The sequence below is a fragment of the Microplitis demolitor genome, chromosome 7 (genome assembly GCF_026212275.2).
Source record: "Microplitis demolitor isolate Queensland-Clemson2020A chromosome 7, iyMicDemo2.1a, whole genome shotgun sequence".
Lineage (NCBI taxonomy): Eukaryota > Metazoa > Arthropoda > Insecta > Hymenoptera > Braconidae > Microplitis > Microplitis demolitor.
This window is the reverse complement of record NC_068551.1, coordinates 16,202,831-16,226,048: the sequence shown is the minus strand read 5'-3', so window position 1 is coordinate 16,226,048 and position 23,218 is coordinate 16,202,831. Positions and strand designations below refer to the sequence as shown.

Sequence of the window (23,218 nt, the reverse complement as noted above, 5' to 3'; positions counted from 1 at the left end):
TTTTTTTCATTTAAGAAATATAGAATGGAGAGTATTACAAAAGGCTTATTATTAATTATTCATGAATATAATATTTATGCAATAACATATTTTAATATATAATATCAATGACATTAGAAAAAAAAATAATAGTAATATTTTATTTATTTTTATTTACAAATTTCGAAAATTCAGAATATTAATAATAAAATTTTATTTACATATATAATTTTTAAATTTGAATGCAATGTTATTTATAATTATAAAATTTTAACTTATATGTATATATTTATATATAATTTGATCTATAAGGGATCATGTCAATGTGAATTTGGATCGACAACTTCGATCGACTTTCACTCGATGCGGTGACAGTGACGGGCTTTCGCGCTACTTAATATCAGTTCATAATACAATCACTTATTTATTATTTACCATATACTCAAAACGATAATTATTATTCTCTTTGAGTTTTATAAAAAAATTTCTATCATTGAACTGATGATTAAAGAAAACCCGAAATGAAAAATATAAATTTAGCGCATCAATAAGAATAGAAATTATCAATCAACGTCTACTATTTTTTTTCTTTAAATCAGAAGATTATTATCTTGACAAGCTGGACCTTTTGTTGGCCAATTACACGCAGCAGCTTTATTGTCAAAGGTCAAGTGAATCGGACAATTGAATATATGAAGTGTAAACTTTTTCTTCCAGCTGTCCCAATGACATGCGTAAAATTTATTACAGTATTTCGGATGTCTAAATAATCCAGGTCGCGCACACTCGGCTTTACCTTCTGGATTTAATTCAAGTACACCAACTTCTCCATAATCAATTCTATCATCAGCAGCAGGTGAGGCTATCGATTCAGTAACTTGATCGGGTGAATTGGTTGACCTAAAAGTACCGATACTTTTACCACTACGAGATCTAGCTCGCGTTGAATATTCTATGTCGCTAGCAGATACTCGTAAAGATGAAGAGGTCGTAGATTGTTGATTACTTGAAGATGGAGGTCGTCTTGTCGACGGTGAAGATGAAGACGAAGTACGATAGGCTGGCAAGTAAGTCGAAGAAGGTCTTCGTAATTTAGCGGACTTTGTTACTCCATTAAATTGAGCAACAACTGGAGTCACTCGGCTAGAAATTTTATTCAATGGGGATTTTGTAGATGAACCGTAAACAGTAATTGAATCATCATAATTGTCTAATGACGACTCTTTGCTCTTTTCTAACTCGACATAAATATCTGATTCGTCGTAATTACTTAAATCAACTTTTCCGTTAGATGAATCTATCAACAATGGTTTGTTTCCACGAATGGCAAATGGATCTGCTCTACAAGTACACTCAGCGCTTAATTTACCCAATAAAAGCGGATGTAGATCACTGAATTTCACGATTACTTTCCCCATCGCTGTTTTGGTTTGAGCAACTTCACTTGATCTTGAAATTAATTCGGATGTTTGTGTTGTTAAACTTTTTCTGTAGTTACCGGAGTACGTTGTAACTGATGGCTGATTTGTTGTGTAGGTATTTTTAGATAAAATGCCTACGGATTTTGATACTGATGACAATGATGATTTTCTAATTGACGGGAAATTTGTAGACTGATAACGATTACTTTCTGTTGGAGATCCGTCTTCGGATAATTCATATTTATTGGATTCATCATCAGTATTTGTTTCGTATTCTGGAACACTTGGCTGTGTGCCAGATAATCCAGAAGAGTAACGAATTTCGTCATAGTCGGCCGGAGCGTATTTAACGGTACCGCGGTTATAATTTGAGACTAGTTTTTTAATTTGATCGCGAGTAATCATAGGGTTTGATGATGTTGATGGATACTCTGTTGGTTCAAGAGTTGGAGCTTCACTACTGACAAATTCAATTGGTGGTTTACTATAACTCACATCGCTTGTATCATATGAGTCTTTATTTTCATCAAATTTAGATGATTCTGTGTAGGATATTATGAATGTTGGCTTCTTCAAGTCCTGAAAGTTATATTATTATAAATAAATTATGTACTGTGTAAAAAAAATTCGATAAAAAAATTTTCATATCAGCAAGCTTTCAAATTGGAGACAATTCAACTCTGAGTTTATCAGTTTTAGAACTTTAATGCAGATTCATTATTAATTTATATTTTTATATGTTTGCATAGAGTCAATACATATATATGAAACTGTATTCTTTAGGATTTCATATTGATATTTTTTTATGTACATAATAATTTAAATTTTAGTGCACTATTTGTATGCTTTTTGTATTTGCGGTCTTCAGAGGACATAAATTTTAGGGCCGATAATATAAATTTATTAAATAACAACGAGCAACTTACAGTCATTACGTGACTGCCCAAGTATTACTACCAAATTTATTAAATATAGTTTGAATTTAATTGCTTATTAAAGTCTCTACTCTAAAATTAACTCTAGAATCTTTTGTTTACAAATTAGGGGACTACTTTTATTTTTTTGATGAACATTGAAAAATCGAAAGGTTATCTTAAAATATGGTGACAGTTAAAATTTGAGCTCTTAATATTGATATTTAGAGGTAACTATTGATAATTTTCGATTTTTCATTTAGTAACATGGTAAAAAATACATAACTTCCGAAAAAATCAAGATACAAAAAACCTCTCCTCAAACATTTTGTAGCAAATTTAGTGATCTACAAAAAAGGTTTTTTATGATTTTTGCATAAATTCAACCATTCACAAGATATCCGACGTCAAAGTTTAATAAAATTCAAAGAACTTGTTTTTGCTCGTTCTGAATTTTATATCATGATAACTAATGAGAATTCAGAAATTCTCAATATTATTTTTTTATAGGAAATTGAATGCTCTACAAAAAAAAAAAGTCTCTTATCATTTTTTGATAAATCCATCTGTTCAAAAGTTATTGGAGCTTGAAGTCAAGTTAGAGTAAATTTCGAGATCTTTTTACTCTTCCGGTGAAACTATCGGACTAATCATAAAATATTATGGAATCTTTTTTGTAGGAAATTTTATTTCCTACAAATTATCTCTGAAAAAATTTTTTTTGAATTCGGCATTCTCTTCTAGTTATTTCCATTTTAATGTCGAGCTCCTAAAATCGATCAGAATACTTTTTTTAGGAGCTTGGCATTAAAATGCCTAATACAATTCCTATAATGTTATGGGTGTCGTTCCCATAATTATAGGAACTATTTCTATAATTATGGGAAACCTTCCTATAATTATAGGAACTGTGTCCCATAATTTATGGTCGTAATTCCTATACTGGTATAGGACAAAATTTTACAAAATTATGGGAACCATCCCCATAATTTTCTTTCCGTGTGGGGAAATTTTTTTTTGCTTTCTCTTAAATTCAAAAAATTATAAATTCAAAGTTTAAAATTGTCTCGAATTTCAAAATTTACTTATTAAATTATTTATAACAACTTTTTTCTATGCCGGTAGTATCAGTAATTAAAGCTTCCGCTTAAAATTATATACTAATATCAAAATTTTTATCATTAATCTATTAATTTTCTCGATATTCAATTAAAACCTAACGGTTTATTTGTAATTATATATATTTAAATTACTTTTTAATAGATAACGGTTAATATTAGTTCAAATTTATCCGTAAATTCAAATGTATGAGTATATATTTAATATACAATTTTAAAAAAATTATTATGCATATAAATAATGATTTTAAATATGCAATATAATAATAGTAATCAAAGGAAATTAATTTACTCCCGATACTGAGAAGTTATAAAAAAACAAAAAAAAAACTATTTGTTACCTCAGGATTAGCTGCAGTTCGTTGGTAAGCAACCGCTTCAGTAGTAGATTCTTTGTTATAAAACCTGCCTTCAAAATCGCTATCAGTTCGATCGTAGGTATATCCAGCAAATTCATCGCCCGTTTTAGTGACTTCATTATTATAATTATTTTCTTGTTGGCCACTAGTTTGTCCAAAGGATACCCTGACATTAAGGGAAGAATCATCGTTACCATTAACCGAATTTGTCATAATATTTTGATTATCAAAATTATTTTGATGAGCAGTTGCTACGGTAACTGAAGCCGCTGTCGGGGATATTACAGTTTTGAAACCGGTATCAATAACCGGTCGAACTCTTGGAACAGTCGGAATTCTCGCGGCCTCGAATAACGTCGACTGATAATCATCAAGGGGGCCGGTTGTGTAACCAACAGCTGGATACTTTCTCTGGGTAGTTTTAGACAGAGACTCTGAGTATTCTCCAGCAGAGGCAGCAGTAGATGTCTTATCATACTGATACATGTTTTCCTGATACTGCGGACCCGTTGATTTAGCGTAGGAGTACGTATTAACAACCGCCGGTGATGATGTTGCAACACTTGGATTATTGTATACATCAACATTCAAGAAAGGAGTAAGCGTAGGAATAGAATTATCTTGGCCTTGATAAGAAGCAGATTGCGATTTTGTAGAAATAGTATTTAATTGAACGGTCGGTTTATCGTATGAGTAACCAGATGTTACAATATTTGAATCCTGTTCACTTTTAGTCTTTGAAGAATCGACTGTATTTTTTTCACCTGTAGAATATGATTGTGAATTTTCTTCTTCAGGTGATTGAGTTACGGTACCGAAGGCATTCGCGCCAATTTGATCTGGTTTAGAAGTCGGTCTATTGTCAAGCTCAGCAGCTACATAACTTCCGGTTCCTCCAACCTGGGCAGTAGTAATTCCTGTTTTAGTCGGACCTATTTTAGTAAATCCCCCACGTGTGTAAACTCCACCGGAACTCAACGTAACCGGATTTGTCTGAGCGCTGTCTGGTGTTGGATTAATGGTAAAAGAAGTATGATGCAGACGTATATCATCTTCAGTATACTTGTGCGTAACTAGGCCATTGTTGTAACGAATTGTTCCGCGTCCACCGTTGTCGTGATATTCATTCGTTTTGTAACCAGTGCCATCATCAGCTGTCGTTATTGGAATTTCAAGATTCGTTGAAGTTGGATTAGCTGCTTGATTTGGGAAAAATTGATTACCGGCTGATGTTACAGACATTTCTGAAGTAAACAGAGTTCCGCGGGATGTACTGATATTTTTATTGTATCCTGGTTGGTTTGTGTAATAGGGATTTCCTGGATAACCAGTTGCTATTGATGGAGTAAAAGTAGTCTTACGGAAATCAGTTGTTGCGAATTTATTATTAATATCATTATTATTATTATTATAATATTCATTTTCAGTAGCAATAGAAGTTATTGATGGAGTATAACCGCTCGGTATATTTGAATTACCGTTTCCGTTGTATGAATCACTGGCTTTATTTGTGTAATATTCATTTCCAGTGGAAGTAAATGAAGTAAATGCTGGCTTAAATGTTTGTCCTTTAGATCCAGCAGCTCCATTATAATATTCATTTCCAGTAGAAGTAAATGATGGCGTAAACGTTCGTTCTTTAGATCCAGAACCGCTAGTGTAGTATCCGCTTCCAGTAGAAGCAATTGGTCTGAATGATGGAGTGAACGTTTGTCCTGGAGAACCAGCTCCTGTGTTATATATTGCGGCTTCGTTGGTGTAGAACTGATTGCCGGTAGTTAAAGATGAGCCTGCTGAGGTAAAAGTCCCTTGATTTTTGAAAGTAACACTTGGAGTAAATGATTCTCTGGCTTGATTGGGATAGAATTCGTTACCGAAAGATGTTGGTCTATGGGAAATTAATGTATTGCCGTTATCTAGGACTCCTGGGAATGTTTTACCTGCAGTAAATAGACCCGATGTGGTTCCGTAATCACTTTTGCTGTATCCTGTTTGTGAACTTCCGGTAGTTATGATGCCTTTTTTGTATACATCAGTTGTAATAGCTTCTGAAGTATGCGTAGCTTTAGTAAATTTACCAGCATCGCCGCGATATATAGGCCCTTGAGGAGTCGATAAGCTTCCGGTAGAAACATCGTATCCTTGGTTTATTGTGTATTCTTTGGTTCCTGGTTGAGGATAAGTATAACCAGAACTAGTGAGTTGTGGTTTTTGTGATCCAGAGATGAGAGTCGAGTGTTCAAAGCCTCCAGTTGAGTAGCCTCCGACGAGAATAGTTGGTATGCCTCCTCCAGCTGATGGAGTGTATCCACTGTGTAATACTGAGGGATAGCCGGCTTTAGAAGATGAATGAGCGCTGATAGTTGTGTATCCTTGATCCCCACCTTGATTTTCTTGGTCTTTCATACCGTAATTAACACTGGTAGTGCGGCTTCCATAGCCTCCATCATTTTCAGGAGAAGGCTCGTGGTAGCTACCATCATCTTCGGGGTTTTTACTTTCATGGGTATCGTAGCCACCTTGAGAAGATTCATCGTAGCTGCCTTGATTTCCTTCGTCTTTACCCCTGTTACCATCGTAACCATGATCCATACCCTTGCCTTCATAGCCATCTTCACCTTGTGGTTCATCATGTTCGGACTGTTCTGTTCCATCATGGCCACCATGGGAAGATTCGTCATAACCTCCCTGGTTTCCTTGATCTTTTCCATCATAACTATGATCCATACCTTGGCCTTCATAAGAGCCGTCGTTGCCGTGTGATTCATCATGCCCAGAAGGTCTTAACCCACCATGGCCATCTTGGTTTCCTTGGTCTTTTCCACCATAATCATAATCCATACCTTTGCCTCCATAAGAACCATCTTCACCGTTTGAATTGTCGTATCCAGAAGGTTTCGACACACCATGGCCATCTTGGTTTCCTTGGTCTTTTCCACCATAATCATAATCCGTACCTTTGCCTCCATAAGAACCATCTTCACCGTTTGAATCGTCGTATCCAGAAGGTTTCGACACACCATGGCCATCTTGGTTTCCTTGGTCTTTTCCACCATAATCATAATCCATACCTTTGCCTCCATAAGAACCATCTTCACCGTTTGAATTGTCGTATCCAGAAGGTTTCGACACACCATGGCCATCTTGATTTCCATGACCTTTTCCACCATTATCATAATCCATACCTTTGCCTCCATAAGAACCATCTTCACCGTTTGAATTGTCGTATCCAGAAGGTTTCGACACACCGTGGCCATCTTTATTTCCATGACCTTTTCCACCATTATCATGATCCATACCTTGGCCATCATAAGATCCGTCTTCGCCGTGTGATTCGTCATGTCCAGACTGCTCTGTTCCACCATGACCACCTTGATTTCCATGACCTTTTCCACCATAATCATAATCATAGTCCATACCTTTGCCTTCATAAGAACCATCGTCACCATGTGATTCATGCCCAGGTCCTGACCCACCATGACCTCCTTCTGAAGAACCATCATATCCACCGTCATTTCCGTTACCTTTTGCCCCATAACCACCATGTCCATGGGACCCATCCCCTCCACTTGATCCGTCATATCCTGGATGCCCTGATCCTCCATAACCCGAATTATCATGACCTCCATAATAATAACCACCACCACCTTGAGATGATTCATCATAACCACCTTCATTGCTTCCATGGCCACCATAATTACCTTGATTTCCATCGTAATCGTAGCCAGGTTGTCCTGATCCCCCATAGCCTCCTTGGTTATGTCCACCATACCCACCCCCAATTACTCCAGATCCAAATCCTTTGTTTTCATAATTAGTACCAGCGCATTTGGGAACTAGCCACGGCCATTCGCAGGCTAATTTATTTTCATCAAATACCAATCCGTAGGGACACTGGAATTCGTAAGCCAACATCTTGTCTCCTCCTGAAAATATCAATGACATCATATATTTGTAATTGGAAACAATAAATACGGGAGATCGGGGCACGATGAACCATTACAAAAATTAGCCAATAAAATTTCTTTTTTATAATCATCATATTTTATGAATGATCCTCAAGTTAGCAGACAATTAGTAATTTTCAGATTTTTTTTTTTCAACAATTTAATAAAAAAAAAAAAAAAAACTAATAATATGCACATGTAGAAAATTTTAAAAACTACAAGTGCAATTTTTTCAAATATTTTTTTTTGTATGATTTATTGTTTAAAAAAAAGTCCAAAAATTATTATACGTTGGCAAACTTTAGTATCATTTTTATGATGACAATTAACAATTGGATTTTTTTTTTCATCAAATCAATTACAAAAAAAAAAAATTTTTAATTTGCACATGTAGTAAATTAAAAAAGTTATAGTTGCAATTTTTTGAAATATTTTTTTTTTATAATTTATCATTTCTAAAAGAAATCAAAAAATTGTTAGACGTTGACTAACTTAAGTATCATCATATTTTTATGAGTTTGATTAACGCCTTAAAAAATTTTGAAAAAAAAAAAAAAAAAAAAATTTCATAGTATAGATTTATGAGTTTTATGTAATTTACAAATTTTCTCTTCAATAAAAATAATTTTTGATTAAAAAAAAAGTTCATTTTCTGTAAAATAAATTAAAAAAAAAAAATTGGCGACTTAAGTGGACCGCGGTGTCCTGGTCTCTCTTAAATGAATTATTTAAAAAAAATTTATTACCTAGATCCATACAAGCAAAGAACCATTGGCAGTTTTCAGGGTCAGCATAATAACCTTCTTTAGGACAACTGAATCTTCTTGGAGTCGATGGTGCTATTTCAGGACTTCCAGGACATGGTGAACTTTTCGATAGTGACCCAGGCCATACACAGACATCAGTACTTTCATCAAAAGCTAAACCAGCAGGACAGTCGAACTCAAAGACACTGTAGTTCTCAACTTGCTGATTAAATTTAACACATCGATAAAATCTATCCATAAATATCAACAATAAATTTAACATTCATATTAAATATTTATCGACTAATTATTTTTATTTTTAATAAATACCTGTTGCAACTGTGTGGGTGAACAAAATATCCTTGACGCGGACACGAAAATTCTGTTTGAATATTTTCACGTACAGCTTTAATTTTTCCCTGACTGTCAACGATTCGGGAAATCCTGAAGTCTGAAGATTTTAAATTTTTTGGGTATAAAGTTTCCGTACTCTATAAAAAAAGAAAATAATAAATTATAAAATCATAAAGTGATAATTGAAAAATTGATTACTCACATAAATATCATTTTCTAAAGAAGTTAAAACAGCTTCTCGAGTTTTTCTTCTGTTATCAGTTATTGAGTTGTAAACATCTTCAGTTATTGTATTTCCGCAATCATTTTTTAAATCATTTTCAATATCTCTGATAGCTAAGCCCGCTAAATCACGAAGTAAAATATATTTTCCCTAAAAATATAATTATTACAATGAAAATTAAATTTTATTTTTGTAATTTACGATGCTGAAAGTATCCGACAATTGAAAATTTTAGTGTTTTTAATTACCAAGTTAAGGACATTCTCAGATAGGGAAGACGTCTACTAGACAGGTTCCAATTGGAAAAGTAACCGATAAGATATATCCCAATAACCCAGATCCCTATTACCTGAATTACCAATTACTAATAATCCCGATGACCCAGATTTCCAATCACATAAAATCCCGATCACCAGTAATTTCAATTACTAATACTACCAATTACCCAAATTTCCAATTATCCAGAAGTTCGATAGCTTAATTTTTCGTTACCCCGATATTCCGATTGGACAGGTTTCGTAAGCTCAAAATCAATTTCTTTGTTATATAACAAAGCTAAAAATGGATTTCTTTGTTATATAACAAAGAAATTGACTTTGAGCTTACCTGTCCAATCGGAATGTCTTGTCACAAATGTTTCTGGTTAACGAAAAATTAAGCTACCGAACTTTTGGATAGTTAAAAATTCTGGTAATTGGTAGCATTGGTAATTGAAATTACTGGTGATCGGGATTTTAGGTGATTGGAAATCTAGATCATCAGGATTATTAGTAATTGGTAATTCAGGTAATAGGGGTCTGAGTTATTGGGATATGTCCTATCGGTTACTTTTCCAATTGGAACCTGGCTAATAGACGTCTTCCCCTCGGATAGTGCCCCCCACCCCCGGCTTTTTAAAAATTTTCAATGTCTTTCAACTGTCGTAATAAGTGTATCAAAATTTTATCAATTAATTAAAAAAAAATTAAAGCATTAATTGAAAAAAGAACAACGTAGTCGTAATTTCACAGAAATATAGATTTTTAAATAAATGACACAGTTCATATCAATTGAGACTTAAACCAAATTTGTTGAATAAATTTCAGTAAATTTTCATGTCAATTTTATAATTGGAATTCTCAAGTTTTGTAGGCCTAAATTTATTCAACAAATTTTCTTTAACTCTTAATTGATAACAACTGTAATTTTTTTAAAATTCTATATCTCAACGAAATTACGACTATGTTGTTCTTTTTTTCGCTGAAGGTTTCAACTTTTTTTTAAAATTAATTAATAAAATTTGAATACGATTATAACATTTGAAAGTCATTGCATATTTATAAAAAGTGTGGGGGGAGACACTGTCTTCGATGCCATTAAAAAAAAAAAAATAAAACTTTAATGGAAAAAAGGGTAACGTTGTAATTTCGCTGAGATATAGAATTTTTAAAAAATTAATTATAGTTGTTACCAATTAGGAGTTAAACAAAATTTGTTGAATAAATTCTAGCCTACAAAATTTAAAAATTCGATATAAAATCGATTTGAACAATTTACTTAAATTTCTTTAACAAATTTCGTGTAACTCCCAATTAATATCAACTTGAAGTAATTGTTGTAAAAATCTATGCCTCAGTGAAATTGCAACTACGTTGGCCTTTTTTCAATTAATGCATTAACTTTATTTTTAATCAATGAATAAAAATTTGAAATGCTTATGACTGTTAAAAGTCATTGAAAATTTATAAAAAGTGAGGGCACAGTCCGAGAATGGCCTTAATTGTCATCAGAAAATTTTTTAAAAAATATACACAATAAAATTTTTAAAAATTCTTCATATGCATTTCCAAAATTTCTGTCTGTCAATATTGATTATGTTTATTACAAATGAATAAAATTTTTTAATGTCTGCGACTTTCAGCGCCTTTTTAATTTCACCCTTAAAGCTCACACTGCCCTTGGTTTTTTTCAAATATTTCTGTAAATATTGAATTAAACAAAAAATTGCAAGAAACCTTCTTTGTAGTGTTTTAAATTCTCTACAAAAAACGTCTCTTGTACTTTTTTTTTAAACGCTATAGTTATTGAGATATTTGCAGTTGAAAACTAAAAAAATTAGTTGATAGAAATTTTGAGCCTAAAATTTTTTGGGCTCTGCTGGATCTCATGTGATCGCTAAGGGTTGAATTTAAAAAAAATGATTTTGTCGATGATAAACCTTTATTTTAGCAGATATTTTATCTTCAAAAGCAATCCAAGTGTTATTTGTGAATGCATAAGGCGCAGTAAGATCTTCGTCTCGTTCAATAGTCCATTCATCTTGACTAATCGCTTGACAAAGTTGGATCCGATTGATAGACACAGGATTTATTTGCTGAGTTGGTGCTCGCGGAGTGTTGAGATCCTTGATCTTCAGGGTAAATTTATAACCACTTGCTGGTAAGGAAACAAGAATTTTTCTCTTGGTAGCACCAAGGCCGTGAACAAGATCAACCAGGCTGTCGGTATTCAGTAAATCAAAGAGTCCCATAAGACGGGATGGATGAAATGTCTTGTAATTTTCCTCATCGTCAGTTAAATAATGGGTCGGAATAGTAAACAAGTCGACAAATCTATTTAAAGGAATAATAAATACAAATAAGATGAGTAATTAGTAACTAAATAATAAATCATGGCGTTATGAGTTACTTTTATTGCGAGTATTTATCTCTATATTTGGAAAATTTAAAAAAGTACGAAAGACAGCTGATGGAAAACATAAAAAAAAATAAACGCGCAATCCTTTCCAATTGAAGAACTAGTGCGTCGATTATCGCAAGAACTGGTCAACTAGACATCTGGCTCAAGGATATGAAGAGCCAATTAATCCTACTAATTGTTGTTAAATTACAATTATCAATAAAAATTAATATCGTTGGAGATTTATTACTTTGATCGCTAAATAATTCGTCTTAAATGGTAAAAAAAAATTACTTGTTATTTTATGTTTCAATCATTATCGATTTCTTGCTTATAAAGTGAGAGTTTAAATTTTCTGAAAATTTACTCAGACGAAAAAAATTATTTTTCAAAAGAGTAGACGTAAAAAATTTGCGTATTAAATGCGGAGTGGGAGTTTTTTTTACGCATCAGAGTAAAGTTTACGGTTTAAGAAAACAAGGGGTAAGTTGATCAGTTTGAGCCGTGCGGCTGATTCAAAATTTTTAGTAAAAAAAAGAAATTTATTAGCTCAATTTTTTTTTTTAAATTCTTTTTTTGTAATAGAAATTTTTTTTTAGCAGTCTAATGACGTATTTGGCTGTTTGTTCCGGGCTGCTTAGAACCTGAAAAATTTCAAAAGTGAATAAGATTTTCCGAACATTATCCGATAAGATCTCGACTTTTTCAACTTGAATTAAATTTTTTTAAACTTTTAGAGTTTTTTTCATCTTAGTTTCAACTTTTTCGTCTTAAATTGTGATTAAGTGAGCCAGTTAAATATAAACCGAGGCAAAAACTCAATGTATTTCATATCTTCGTAAAAAAATTCGAGTTTGTCTGATGAAAAACGGCTCTAAATTTCGACTTAGTAAACTAAGTCTAAATCAAGTTTTATTTTTGACCCGAGTACAAATCAAGATAAGGTAAAATAATCTTATTCATCAATAAATCTTCAGAATAAAATAATTTCTATTTTGTAAATTGACAATCGGATTCTTTCGGTATTAATCGGCTCTGCTCCAAAAAAAGAAAAAACAACACGCCATAAATAATTTTTCTTTTCGTTCATATATCAAATATATTTATTTATCAATAATACTATAAAAATAAATATAATTGATAGACTTCTATACTGACTCGTCGTACAAATAAATTCTTATCATTAAAATGTAGAATGTTAGGATCCTAGGGCGAAATAGAATGCCTCTTAAAAACAGTTTTATAAATTAAATTAAATTAAAGTTTTAAATGAAAAGGGCACCATAAATTTTTATAGAAAAAAAAATGATTTCAATCTATTATTCTGCTCCACAATCAATTATATAATTTATGATATAATTAATTACTTAAATAAATTAAATAAATCTTACTTTGAAAGTTCTTTAATGTCAAACTGCTTGGCAAGCTGCTCGGACTTGGTTGGCAAAGCTAAAATAATTCTTTTCTTCAATGACTTTCTTATGATTTCATTTTTCAACCCTTGAACGAAGTGAACTAATCGTTCTTTAGTTCCCGCCGTCACATTGAGTTCAACGCCATCCACCTCAAGCAATAAAACAAAATAATATTATTATTATTTTAAAACTTATGCCGGAAGTTTGTTGGTATAGTATACGATATTGCCATGAGGTTAGAGAGATTAAAGAAAGTAAGAACATTGAGCGATATCTAATAAGTAAGTGAACGTTAAAAAGCCTTTATACTTTCGTTCTATTTTTACATTCTCTTAAATCTATTCTTCAATTTTTCTAACCAACTGTCAAACCTTCATTGTAATTTATTAAATATTAAATTACACAACTAATTTATTTTTTTTTAACTTCCCGCCAAAAATATTTAAAATTTTCATAAATTTGGGAAGTTATTGTTTTCACCCCGATTTTCGAAAACCGAGTTTTCATCAAATGTCGACGTTTTGAAGTCCTAGGAAGCTCTTCTGACTAATTTAGAGATGATTCCCGAGTATAAGTATGTGTGTACGCATATACGTATGCATGAAAATATTCTATAAGTTGAATGGATTAATCAATTTAGATAATTAAGGCGGCATTCGAAGCAACTTATTAATTCTTCACTTATTAATCATTAATCACTTATTAATGAAGTGAAGAATTGAGCTTAATCAGTACTGTACGTTCGGAGTTCTTTGAATAATAAACTTTTTAAAAAAATATTTCTTTCAAATGACTTCCAACTTACTCCATGGATTGATTCCAAAATCTACTGGACTCTAAAACTTTATTAACTGCGTCGAATGCCACCACGAGCATCAAAATTAAATAATTTGTTCAATAAATATCGTTAATGAAAAAATTTCCAAAAAGTATCTTCTTGGAATAAAATCAAAAACTTTTCAATGATTATTTTCAAAAAAATTTGAGTATTAGAAACTAAAAACTGCGTCGAATGTTATGCAAACGTCAAAATCGATCAATTAATTTAAAAGATATCGGCGATGAAGTTACTGTTACGAAATTTATTGCAGAAATAAATATTATCATCCTGATAGTAAATATTACCATCCTGATAATAACTGTCACGAAATTTATTGCAGAAGTTATCATCCAATAATTATTAATTCTAGATGATTGGAGGATCTGCTGAAGCTCGAAGAGCTCAAAAATGCGAATGTATCAAAAGATATTCTCGAGCTCTTAAAGCTCGAATATGTATTTTGACAAAAGTGTTTTTGAGCTCGAAAACCAGCGGAAAGTTTTACACGGAGAGAAAATTATGGTAACAGTTACAATATGTTATGGGAATGGTTCTCATACTGCATGGTAACCGGTTTTTTTCAAATGTTGATTATAGGAACGGCACCCATATATATTATGGTAATCATCCCTATAATTATGGGTATAATTCCCATATGGTATCGGAATAATTCCTATGGAATCATGGTAATCGTTACCATGTAACTATGATAATGGTTACCATAATATTATAGTAACCATTACCATAATATTATGGTATTTGTTACCATAATATTTAGAAATTATAATAAATTTTTTTTTTGTAATAAGCATTTTTTTTGTATACTTAAAATTTTGCAATATAAAAAAAAACGCTTCTTACAAAAAAAAAAAAAATTATTATAATTTCTAAATATTATGGGAATTATTACCATAATATTATGGTAACCATTCCCATACTATTATGGTAACTATTTCTATAATATTATGGTAATCGTTACCATAATATCATGGTAATAATTTCCATACATTATGGGAATGATTACCATAATATGATGGTTATGTTTACAATAATATTATAGGAATAGTTACCATAATATATAGGGCGTATTCCCATATACACTTAGGAACCATTACAATGTGGTTATAGGATCGGTTACTATTTGCTTGTGGGAAATATTCCTATGAGTATGGTAATCATTACCATAATTCTTTCACATGCGATATGGAAACTGTTACCATAATGATAGGAATTGTTCCCATACTTATGGAAACTTTTCCCAGAAAGTATGGGTCTATATCCCATAATCCCAAGTAATCATTACCATAACGGTATGGGACGATATTTCATAAACGTACTAGGAACAGTTACTATAATTTTCTCTCCGTGTAGGGCTGGCTTGCCAAGTCTGCCGATTTTCAAATTTTCTTATTATTATTTAATTGTTTATTAATAAATAATAAATATTAAAATTACTTGATTCAATATTCTTGCTATTCGGGCAACACTTTCTTGTCGTGCATCAGCTGAAGTCATTAATCTGCCTCGAGCATCATTTATACTTATAACAAACTGGAGCACAGGATTTAATTGTACCAAGGACTTGTGAAGATCCGCAAGACCTTAAAAATAATTTTTTTTTCATTAATTACAAGCAACTTAATAAATTATTTAAATATTTACAAAAAAAAAAAAAATCATGAATAAATTACTAGACAAACAATTTGTAAGTGACAAATAATTAAATAATTACAATAGCACTTATGTTAAATGTCACGGTGACACTCGTCAATATAATTTGAATACATTCAATTTTTTTTTTTTTAAATATAATAACAATTGTTTAAAATATCTACAACAATTTGTATTGTTATGTATACGATATATTTATCTAATACTCTCATCGCGTTGAGTTCAATGCCAACACGTTTATAAATGAAGATAATTGAGAGTAAAAGTGAGTAAGAGAGTACGGTAGGTATTGAGGAATAAAAAAAAAACATAAAAGAAAGAGATGTCGATTGAATAATATAAGGCGGCGACCTCGTCTTGATAAATTAACATTACATCGTCTCTCGAGAAACTTTTACGTGTATTGGAGTGCATTAAAGTAAATGAAACTGTGAACTAAATTATCACTTGATGATTCGCGCATAATTATATGTAATATCTGTTTAAAATATATCGCGTGTTCAAACATACTTTCAATTTTAAAATCAACGCTCCATGTTAAATTAATGAAAATGAAAATTAAATTTCGAAAAATTATCAAACAATTTTCATTTATTTAATGATAAAATCCGGTTTCGTCGAAATGATGTAAAAAAAAACCACGATCTTGATACTTGATCTCAATATCAGTATCTGCTAATTTATGGCCTGTAACATTTAAAAGTTTAACGTAAATGCATTGACTATATATTTAAAATTTGTATTTATCTATTTAATGAAAAAAACTTTGTAGTTTGTTTTGCATTTTGTGTGGTCATATTACCCGTGTAAAAAAAATTGTTGAAAAAACGTTGACCATTCCAAACGTCAAAACGTGACACAACGACGAATTTTTTTTAAACTTTTGAAAATTCAAGAGAAAAATCAAGAAATATTTTAATATTATAAAAATATGCTTAGAAAAAAAATGTTCAGAAATAGTTCAAAATCAGCTTTTTTCTGAACGTATTTTGCACTGACATAATTATGAAACCTAGCACTTTTAATAATCATAAAAGCTTACAAAAGAGTCTAAAAACGTTCATATGTTATAAGTATTAAGTCAATTTTTCAGTTTTTTCTTTGCACCCAAATAGCACAGAGACAACTTTAAGATGTCATAAAGATGCTTATTGAAAGGATAAAAAATTTTTTTTTTGTCTCAAAGTCAATTTTTTTTATAAAACTAAGACGTAGAGATGTTAGTTCTAGGAGCCACAGAAAATTTCTGTTATTTTTCCTATCTTAAAAAAGACATTTCAATTGAAAAATCAATGACTCATTTGTAATCGTTTAGGTGACATAAATTTCTGATCATTTCGTTAACATTTTGATGCCTAATTGATATGTCAAAAAACAGCCAAAAAACTGATATAGATGTCACAAAGTCAAGTCTGCTACTTGGGTATTTTCGTAAGTTTAAAAATTGTTTTAAAATATTTAATCATTGTGTCACCTTTTGAAAATAAGAATCGTCAGGACTTTTTCAACGGCTTTTTTTTACACTATAATATATTATATTTTTCAACTTAAATGACCTGATCATCATTATTATTGAGGTATTTTATGTCTTATTATATATTGGAAATCCCCAGGACCTTCACTAACATTATATATATTAAGAGATTTTTCTTCGTTCCTTTCTGTTATATACATTGACTTTATTTACAAGAACTAAAAATTAAACATTAAATTATCAAGTAAATTTAAAACAGTAACAAACGATCGTGTTAATGTTTTATTGTTTTATAAATTAAACAATCAATTACGTTACTTAATTGAGTTTAGTCATGATTAAGCAAAACTTTTGATGTATTGCTATTAAACATCTACTTTGTCAATGTTACAAATAAAACAAGTAGCCCGATTGGCAAGTATAAAAAATATATATATGTATATGTATATAAAAAGGGGTGTGGCAAAATTTATTTCGTAACATTTAACATGTATGTTACATCGTTATTTTAAAAAAATGTTTATAAATGTATGAATGCAGAACCAGGCATCAACCGAAAGTCCCTTTGTGAAATATATATATATATATATATGTCTATTTGGATTTACGCAATTGATCACGATCTCATGTATCTTATGATGCCAACTTACATTATTTGAAGGGGTGGGGCGCGTGAAATTCCATATATGCGAATCGTTGAGGTACAACAAGAACAACAACAACGACAACGACGACGATAAAGACTACAACATAACGGTGAGTACCAAAGTAGCATTAAGATTTAAAAGTTGGAATGAGTTTATGTTTAACTCTTTGATATAATCCCCCGACGAGCAAGTACACTTGGTCAACCAAAAGCGAAAGTAAACTTGTAAATCCCTCGGGGAGCTTTACGATCCGTATCGTATATATAATCATAAATAACAATAATAATTATAATTATTATGATGATCAACTGAACCGGTATCGTTTAAATAAGCTTTTAAAGGTTTGATGCACGCTATTTTTATTAACAACAAAAAAAGATGTAGTATGCACGCTAAAATTGAATGGAATATTATTTTTATTTCATGGAGCGTGATTTTTACCAAAAAAATTTTACTATGCACTGGTAATTGATACCGTCTTGGGATTTCTAAGGTCTTTAAACTTTTTCAACGTTTACTTTCGAATTATTGAGCAAATTCAAGTAAACTATTTTCTTCCGTAGTAAATGAATGTGTAGTTTGAGATTGTTAATTAATTTATTGTAAATATAAGTAAATAATGCTAAAATATGTTGCTAGGAAGCATGTTTTTAATGTGTAGTAATAAGTTATCATTTTATTACTTGTGATTTAACATTTTTTTTATTTGCTGGTATTTAGTTGATAAAGGTGTGGACAAATAAATCTCGTAATTGGTTTTTATGATTTTGTACTATGTAATTTTAAGAATCTTTCACTGTTAAAAATCGGGAATCAGTTCAGAGTGAATATGTATTTTATTTCAACCGGAATTCACTCTGTATTTGAAGTTCTGGAATTCTGGAGACAAAAAATCACCACATACGGTGTGAATATGGAGTTTTTTTTCAGAAAGTGATTTCGGAGTGATGTAAATTTTATTTCAATCCGCATTCACTTCAATTCAAAGTTTAAATGTCAAAATGAACTCCCTTTTGATGTGAATTGACTCCGAGAGTTAAATAAATAAAAAAATCATCCGCTCCGCATTTAATTTACTCCGGAATTGATCCGCAAATTATATGCATAAAAAATATTTTTGATTTTTTCAAAATATTGTTGAATAACGTCGGAATTTTTTTTTTTTTTTTTTTGGAAAAGTTTAAAATTTTAATCACTGAAAATTAAGTAGAAAATTATAATTTTTTTTTTTTAAGATTTTATGAAATTCTACGCCTGACAATTTTTTTTTTTTATAAGCCTCAGTACACCATAAAATTATTTTGATTTTCTGTTAAATTGGTTGAGAAGAAAAAAATTTGACTCTTCTTTTTTTATTTCCTCAAAAATTAATTTGGCTAAAAGTTTAAAATTTTTCAAGTCTTAGTTTTTTGATAGTGCAAAGTATGTTCCAAAAATATGAAAAAATTTAACCGAGAAATTCAAAATTTTGTGGATTACCCCCTCATAATCCGGCCACTTTATCTCGCGTTATCCTCTCTTATATCATATGCATTATTTTAGAAATTATACATCAATTAATTTTCGCTTTTGACAATTTTTTCAAAACATTTTCTATCTCAGTAATTTTCTGCTCTCTTCGACGCAATTTAACAAACTCGATATCCGGTTACAAGTGCAAGGACATACTAGAAATTACATAATTTCCTGAGGATATTATTTCACAAGAGTTTTGTATTGTCAATTATAAATAAGATCGAATTTCAATACATTTAATAATAATTAATAACTATTATTTTTGTATTATTAAATAATATTATATTTATAAATTGTAGGTAATTGATAAATTGAGAATGTCAATAGTTAAATACTTACCAGTAGTTGTAAGATCTTGAAGATCATGACCTTGATGAACAAGAGTCGTGCACCTGCATATAGAATCTTCGAGCTGTTTTATATCAAAAGTTGACGTATAGCAAAAAATCTCCCTTCCAGGAGACTGTCTTTGCTCAGGACATTCTTGAAAAAAAAAAAATAAATAATAAAAAACTTTGTTTAATTTAAGAATAAGTAGAATTTAAATATTTAATATAAGTAAATAAATATCATCAATAATTAATGTATCAGTAGTCAAGACTTTTCTAAAGTTGACATCATCGGCTGCTTTTGACCTATGCAATAACTTCTATAATAATAATTAACATAATCACAGATATTTCCATCATATATAAACAGCAGCGATGGGATACAAGCATTAGGTCTTTAAAATATTACCGATAGTTTACATTTAAAATTTTTTATGTCACATATATTTATTTCTTAATGCAGAGTGATACTGAATTGTTATTATTTATATATCATATATTTTACATTAATGCGGTGTATGAAATATTTTTGACCCATGAGTCATTTTGGTGAATAATTTGGTGAATAAAAAAAAAATTATTAATTTTAATGAAATTTCATTTGCGTTAATCGTCTGATCTACTTGTTAATTGCACAATGCCCTTTTATAATTAACATTCAATTTAATCTTATCAATAAAAATATTAAAAAGTGTGCGTCATACTGGTTCACCTTTTTATCATCAACTGATTGCAGTAATAAATATTAAAGAAAAAAAAGCGTCTTACTTGCTGCACATCCAAGGGCGAGTAGTCCCAATAAAGGCAGAATCAAATGTCCTCTCATTGTTAATTGAGAGTCCACACTCTCTGAAATATAAATTTTTTTCCACCAAATTAAAAGAAAGAAGTCACTGCTATGAAAGAAAAATTAAACACTTATAAGAATATCAACAAATGAGTTAATTAATTTGGATAAAAGTTCTATTGAGTTTGAGAGCACGATCGATACTGGATCCTCGAATGAACAACGTGCTTACCTAGTGTTTGTTAAGTCTTGGTGTGGATGGAACAACGAGCGCTAAAGTAATCCTCCCGTACGTGTCTCTTTGCAATGAGGGGCCGCAAAGAGGGACCGAATGATCGCGATCCAAAGTGGGGTGGGGCCTTTACTTACATTTAAGTCCCCAGACGTTGATGTCTGTGCCCCAGAATAACTTTTGCCATACTTATTACAGTATTCTTTTTCTTATTTATCTGTATGTCACCAAATATGTTATACATCTGTATTTGCTACTAAATCAAAGGTTTGTATGTCACTTCATAAAATCAGTATATATATATATATATATATATATATATATATATATATCTATATATATGTACACACACATACATATTTATCTGAATGTAATTTAAAATGTGTGAAGTTGCTTGTGGCGGTTCTCGTGAGTCTGCCACAAAGACTTTTAAACTCAATGACTCTGAGATGGAATGAAAAGAAAAATAAATGTTCCCATACGCCACTTTTGGGCGATGATTTTATGTAATAGGGTGAGGTATATAATAACGATTGAGGTAGAAAGTCAATGAGTAATAGCAATAATATAATAATAAATATATACTTTTTGATATTTTTAATATAAAACTAAATAACAGTTTAAGGGACTGAGTGAGCAAAATGGACTCTAAAAATTTTTTTTCATCGTCAATTACGATTATCGACTCTTATCATTATTTTTTAGAAATGTTTCAGTGGACTCTGTATTGTTGGCCACAAAAAATATCTACGATGTCTTCTTCGCTGTATTTAAATTTTATATAAGTAATTTATCTTCAATATTTTTGTTTTTTCGGCACCTTTAATTACTGACAGTATTGCATATCTCTTTTTTGTAATTTGATTAGATATTAGCAATTTTGGTGATCAAAAATTTTTTTTTACTTTATTTTTTGGTGGTCCCATTTACCGGACCGAAAGAAATTTTTTTATGGCAACTGGGAATTTGGTTTGACTTCAAATGGACGTCAAAAGAAGAAGATTCTTTGAATTCAAATATACAAACATCCATTATTTTTTCAACGATCCCATTTTGCCCACCCGCCCCCTTCATATATATTTATATACATAAATTCTTTCGTGTTTTATTTATAATGAGTTGATTGAACCCAATACTATTTTTGGATTTATTAGGAAAAAAGATTTCAATTTCATTAATGCTTTCTAATCTTATCAGGAGTAACAAAAAAAATTTCTAATTATTAATTTTAAATAAATAACGGCCGTAGAGTTATGATAGTCATTAGTTGTAGTTGAATAATTATTTTATAGACTCAATGCAATTATATTTACAATTTTAATAAAAATAAATTTTTCACAATGACGTAATTTATTATGTCTAGTATTGTAAATAACAAGTTATCGAAATAGTATCGGTAACAAGTTACTACCCTTCTTAAATGGCAATTAGACAACAATTTACACCTCATTATAGCGATCATGAAATTCATAAACTTGTGTGTCCAGTTTGATACTCAATCATTTGCTTCAAATGCGTCAAAACAATTTGTCAACGAGTTTTATTATAAACTTCCTTTCTCTGTTTTTAACCTAAAAAAAACTCGTTATAATTTATCAGTTATTAGTTTTCAACAACTTAATTTATTGATAATTTATCATTACATTTTCGTAAGCTTATTAAATCAAAAAATTTAATTAAATAAGCAAAAAAATAAAATAAACTTATTTGGTATGAAGATTAAATCTTCACGCGTACGTGTAACCCAACCAACCTTTACTTATTTCCTCTCAATTTACACTGACGTACTGATGAGCATTCCACATTACAATTAACTATAAAGCCATTAAGGTTTTAAAAAAATTTTATTTGCATGCATTAATATTTAATGTGAGTATGATAACATTTATAATCATTTGATTTATCATAATTCAATAGAATAATAAAATATTACCATAAAACCATCAGATCATCAGAAATAAATACAAGATTAAATGAAAAAACGTCAATGATAACAATCAAACATGAGTTTTTTTTTTGTAAATTTATTACCATTATCATTATCAATAATTTAATAAAATAAATTTTAAATATGCACTGAGGTTCCATTCGTAAAATATTGAAAGATCGAGGTTATGTACCAAAAAATTAGTGATTGCATAATTTAATTTTTGAATTATGGATTTTAAAAGTGGGAAATTTGAAAAAAAAATTTCTCCTTAATTTGAGACCTCAATAAATTTTTTTAAATTTTTAACTTTTTTTCTTATTGTTCAATTTGCCAGGGAAAAATTTTGAAGCTGAAATAAATTTTAAAAAATACATAATTAAGATCTCAAACTTTAGAAAGAGATACAAAATAAATTATCTTTATTTTATTCGTAAAAAAAAATTACCTCATTAAAAAATAACGATTTATCAATGCATTGAATTGAATTCAATAAAAAAAATACTAATCGATCAATTCGTAATAAATCTCTTTAAGATTCGCGAGATTAATTATAGATTTCTAGTGGACATTGGACAATAAGTATCAACGTAATTTAATTGGGAAGTAAATAAAGTAAACTTTTTCATATATTTATGTTCTTACACCGTGCAAAAAAGTGGTGTTAAAATTCACTTACACG

The 23,218-nt window shown here is 30.3% G+C and overlaps 1 protein-coding gene across 2 annotated transcripts; it reads right to left on the bottom strand.

Moving 5' to 3' along the window:
* Positions 1-304: 304 nt before the first annotated feature.
* On the bottom strand, positions 305-22,593 carry LOC103571413 (uncharacterized). Of its 2 annotated transcripts, XM_014439949.2 has the most exons (12): positions 22,543-22,593; positions 22,363-22,423; positions 20,359-20,439; positions 19,601-19,744; positions 15,410-15,555; positions 13,111-13,283; positions 11,259-11,652; positions 9,041-9,211; positions 8,815-8,975; positions 8,485-8,735; positions 3,774-7,717; positions 305-1,979 (listed from the first exon to the last, which is right to left on the bottom strand). In XM_014439949.2, exons 3-12 carry the CDS (start codon positions 20,414-20,416, stop codon positions 570-572), a joined length of 6,852 nt encoding a protein of 2,283 aa, XP_014295435.2. In that variant the 5' UTR covers positions 20,417-20,439; positions 22,363-22,423; positions 22,543-22,593; the 3' UTR covers positions 305-569. The 2 variants fall into 2 exon arrangements, with proteins under 2 accessions (XP_014295435.2, XP_014295434.2); XM_014439948.2 differs by lacking the exons at positions 22,363-22,423; positions 22,543-22,593 and adding an exon at positions 20,610-20,733.
* Between the last annotated feature and the right edge of the window lie 625 nt (positions 22,594-23,218).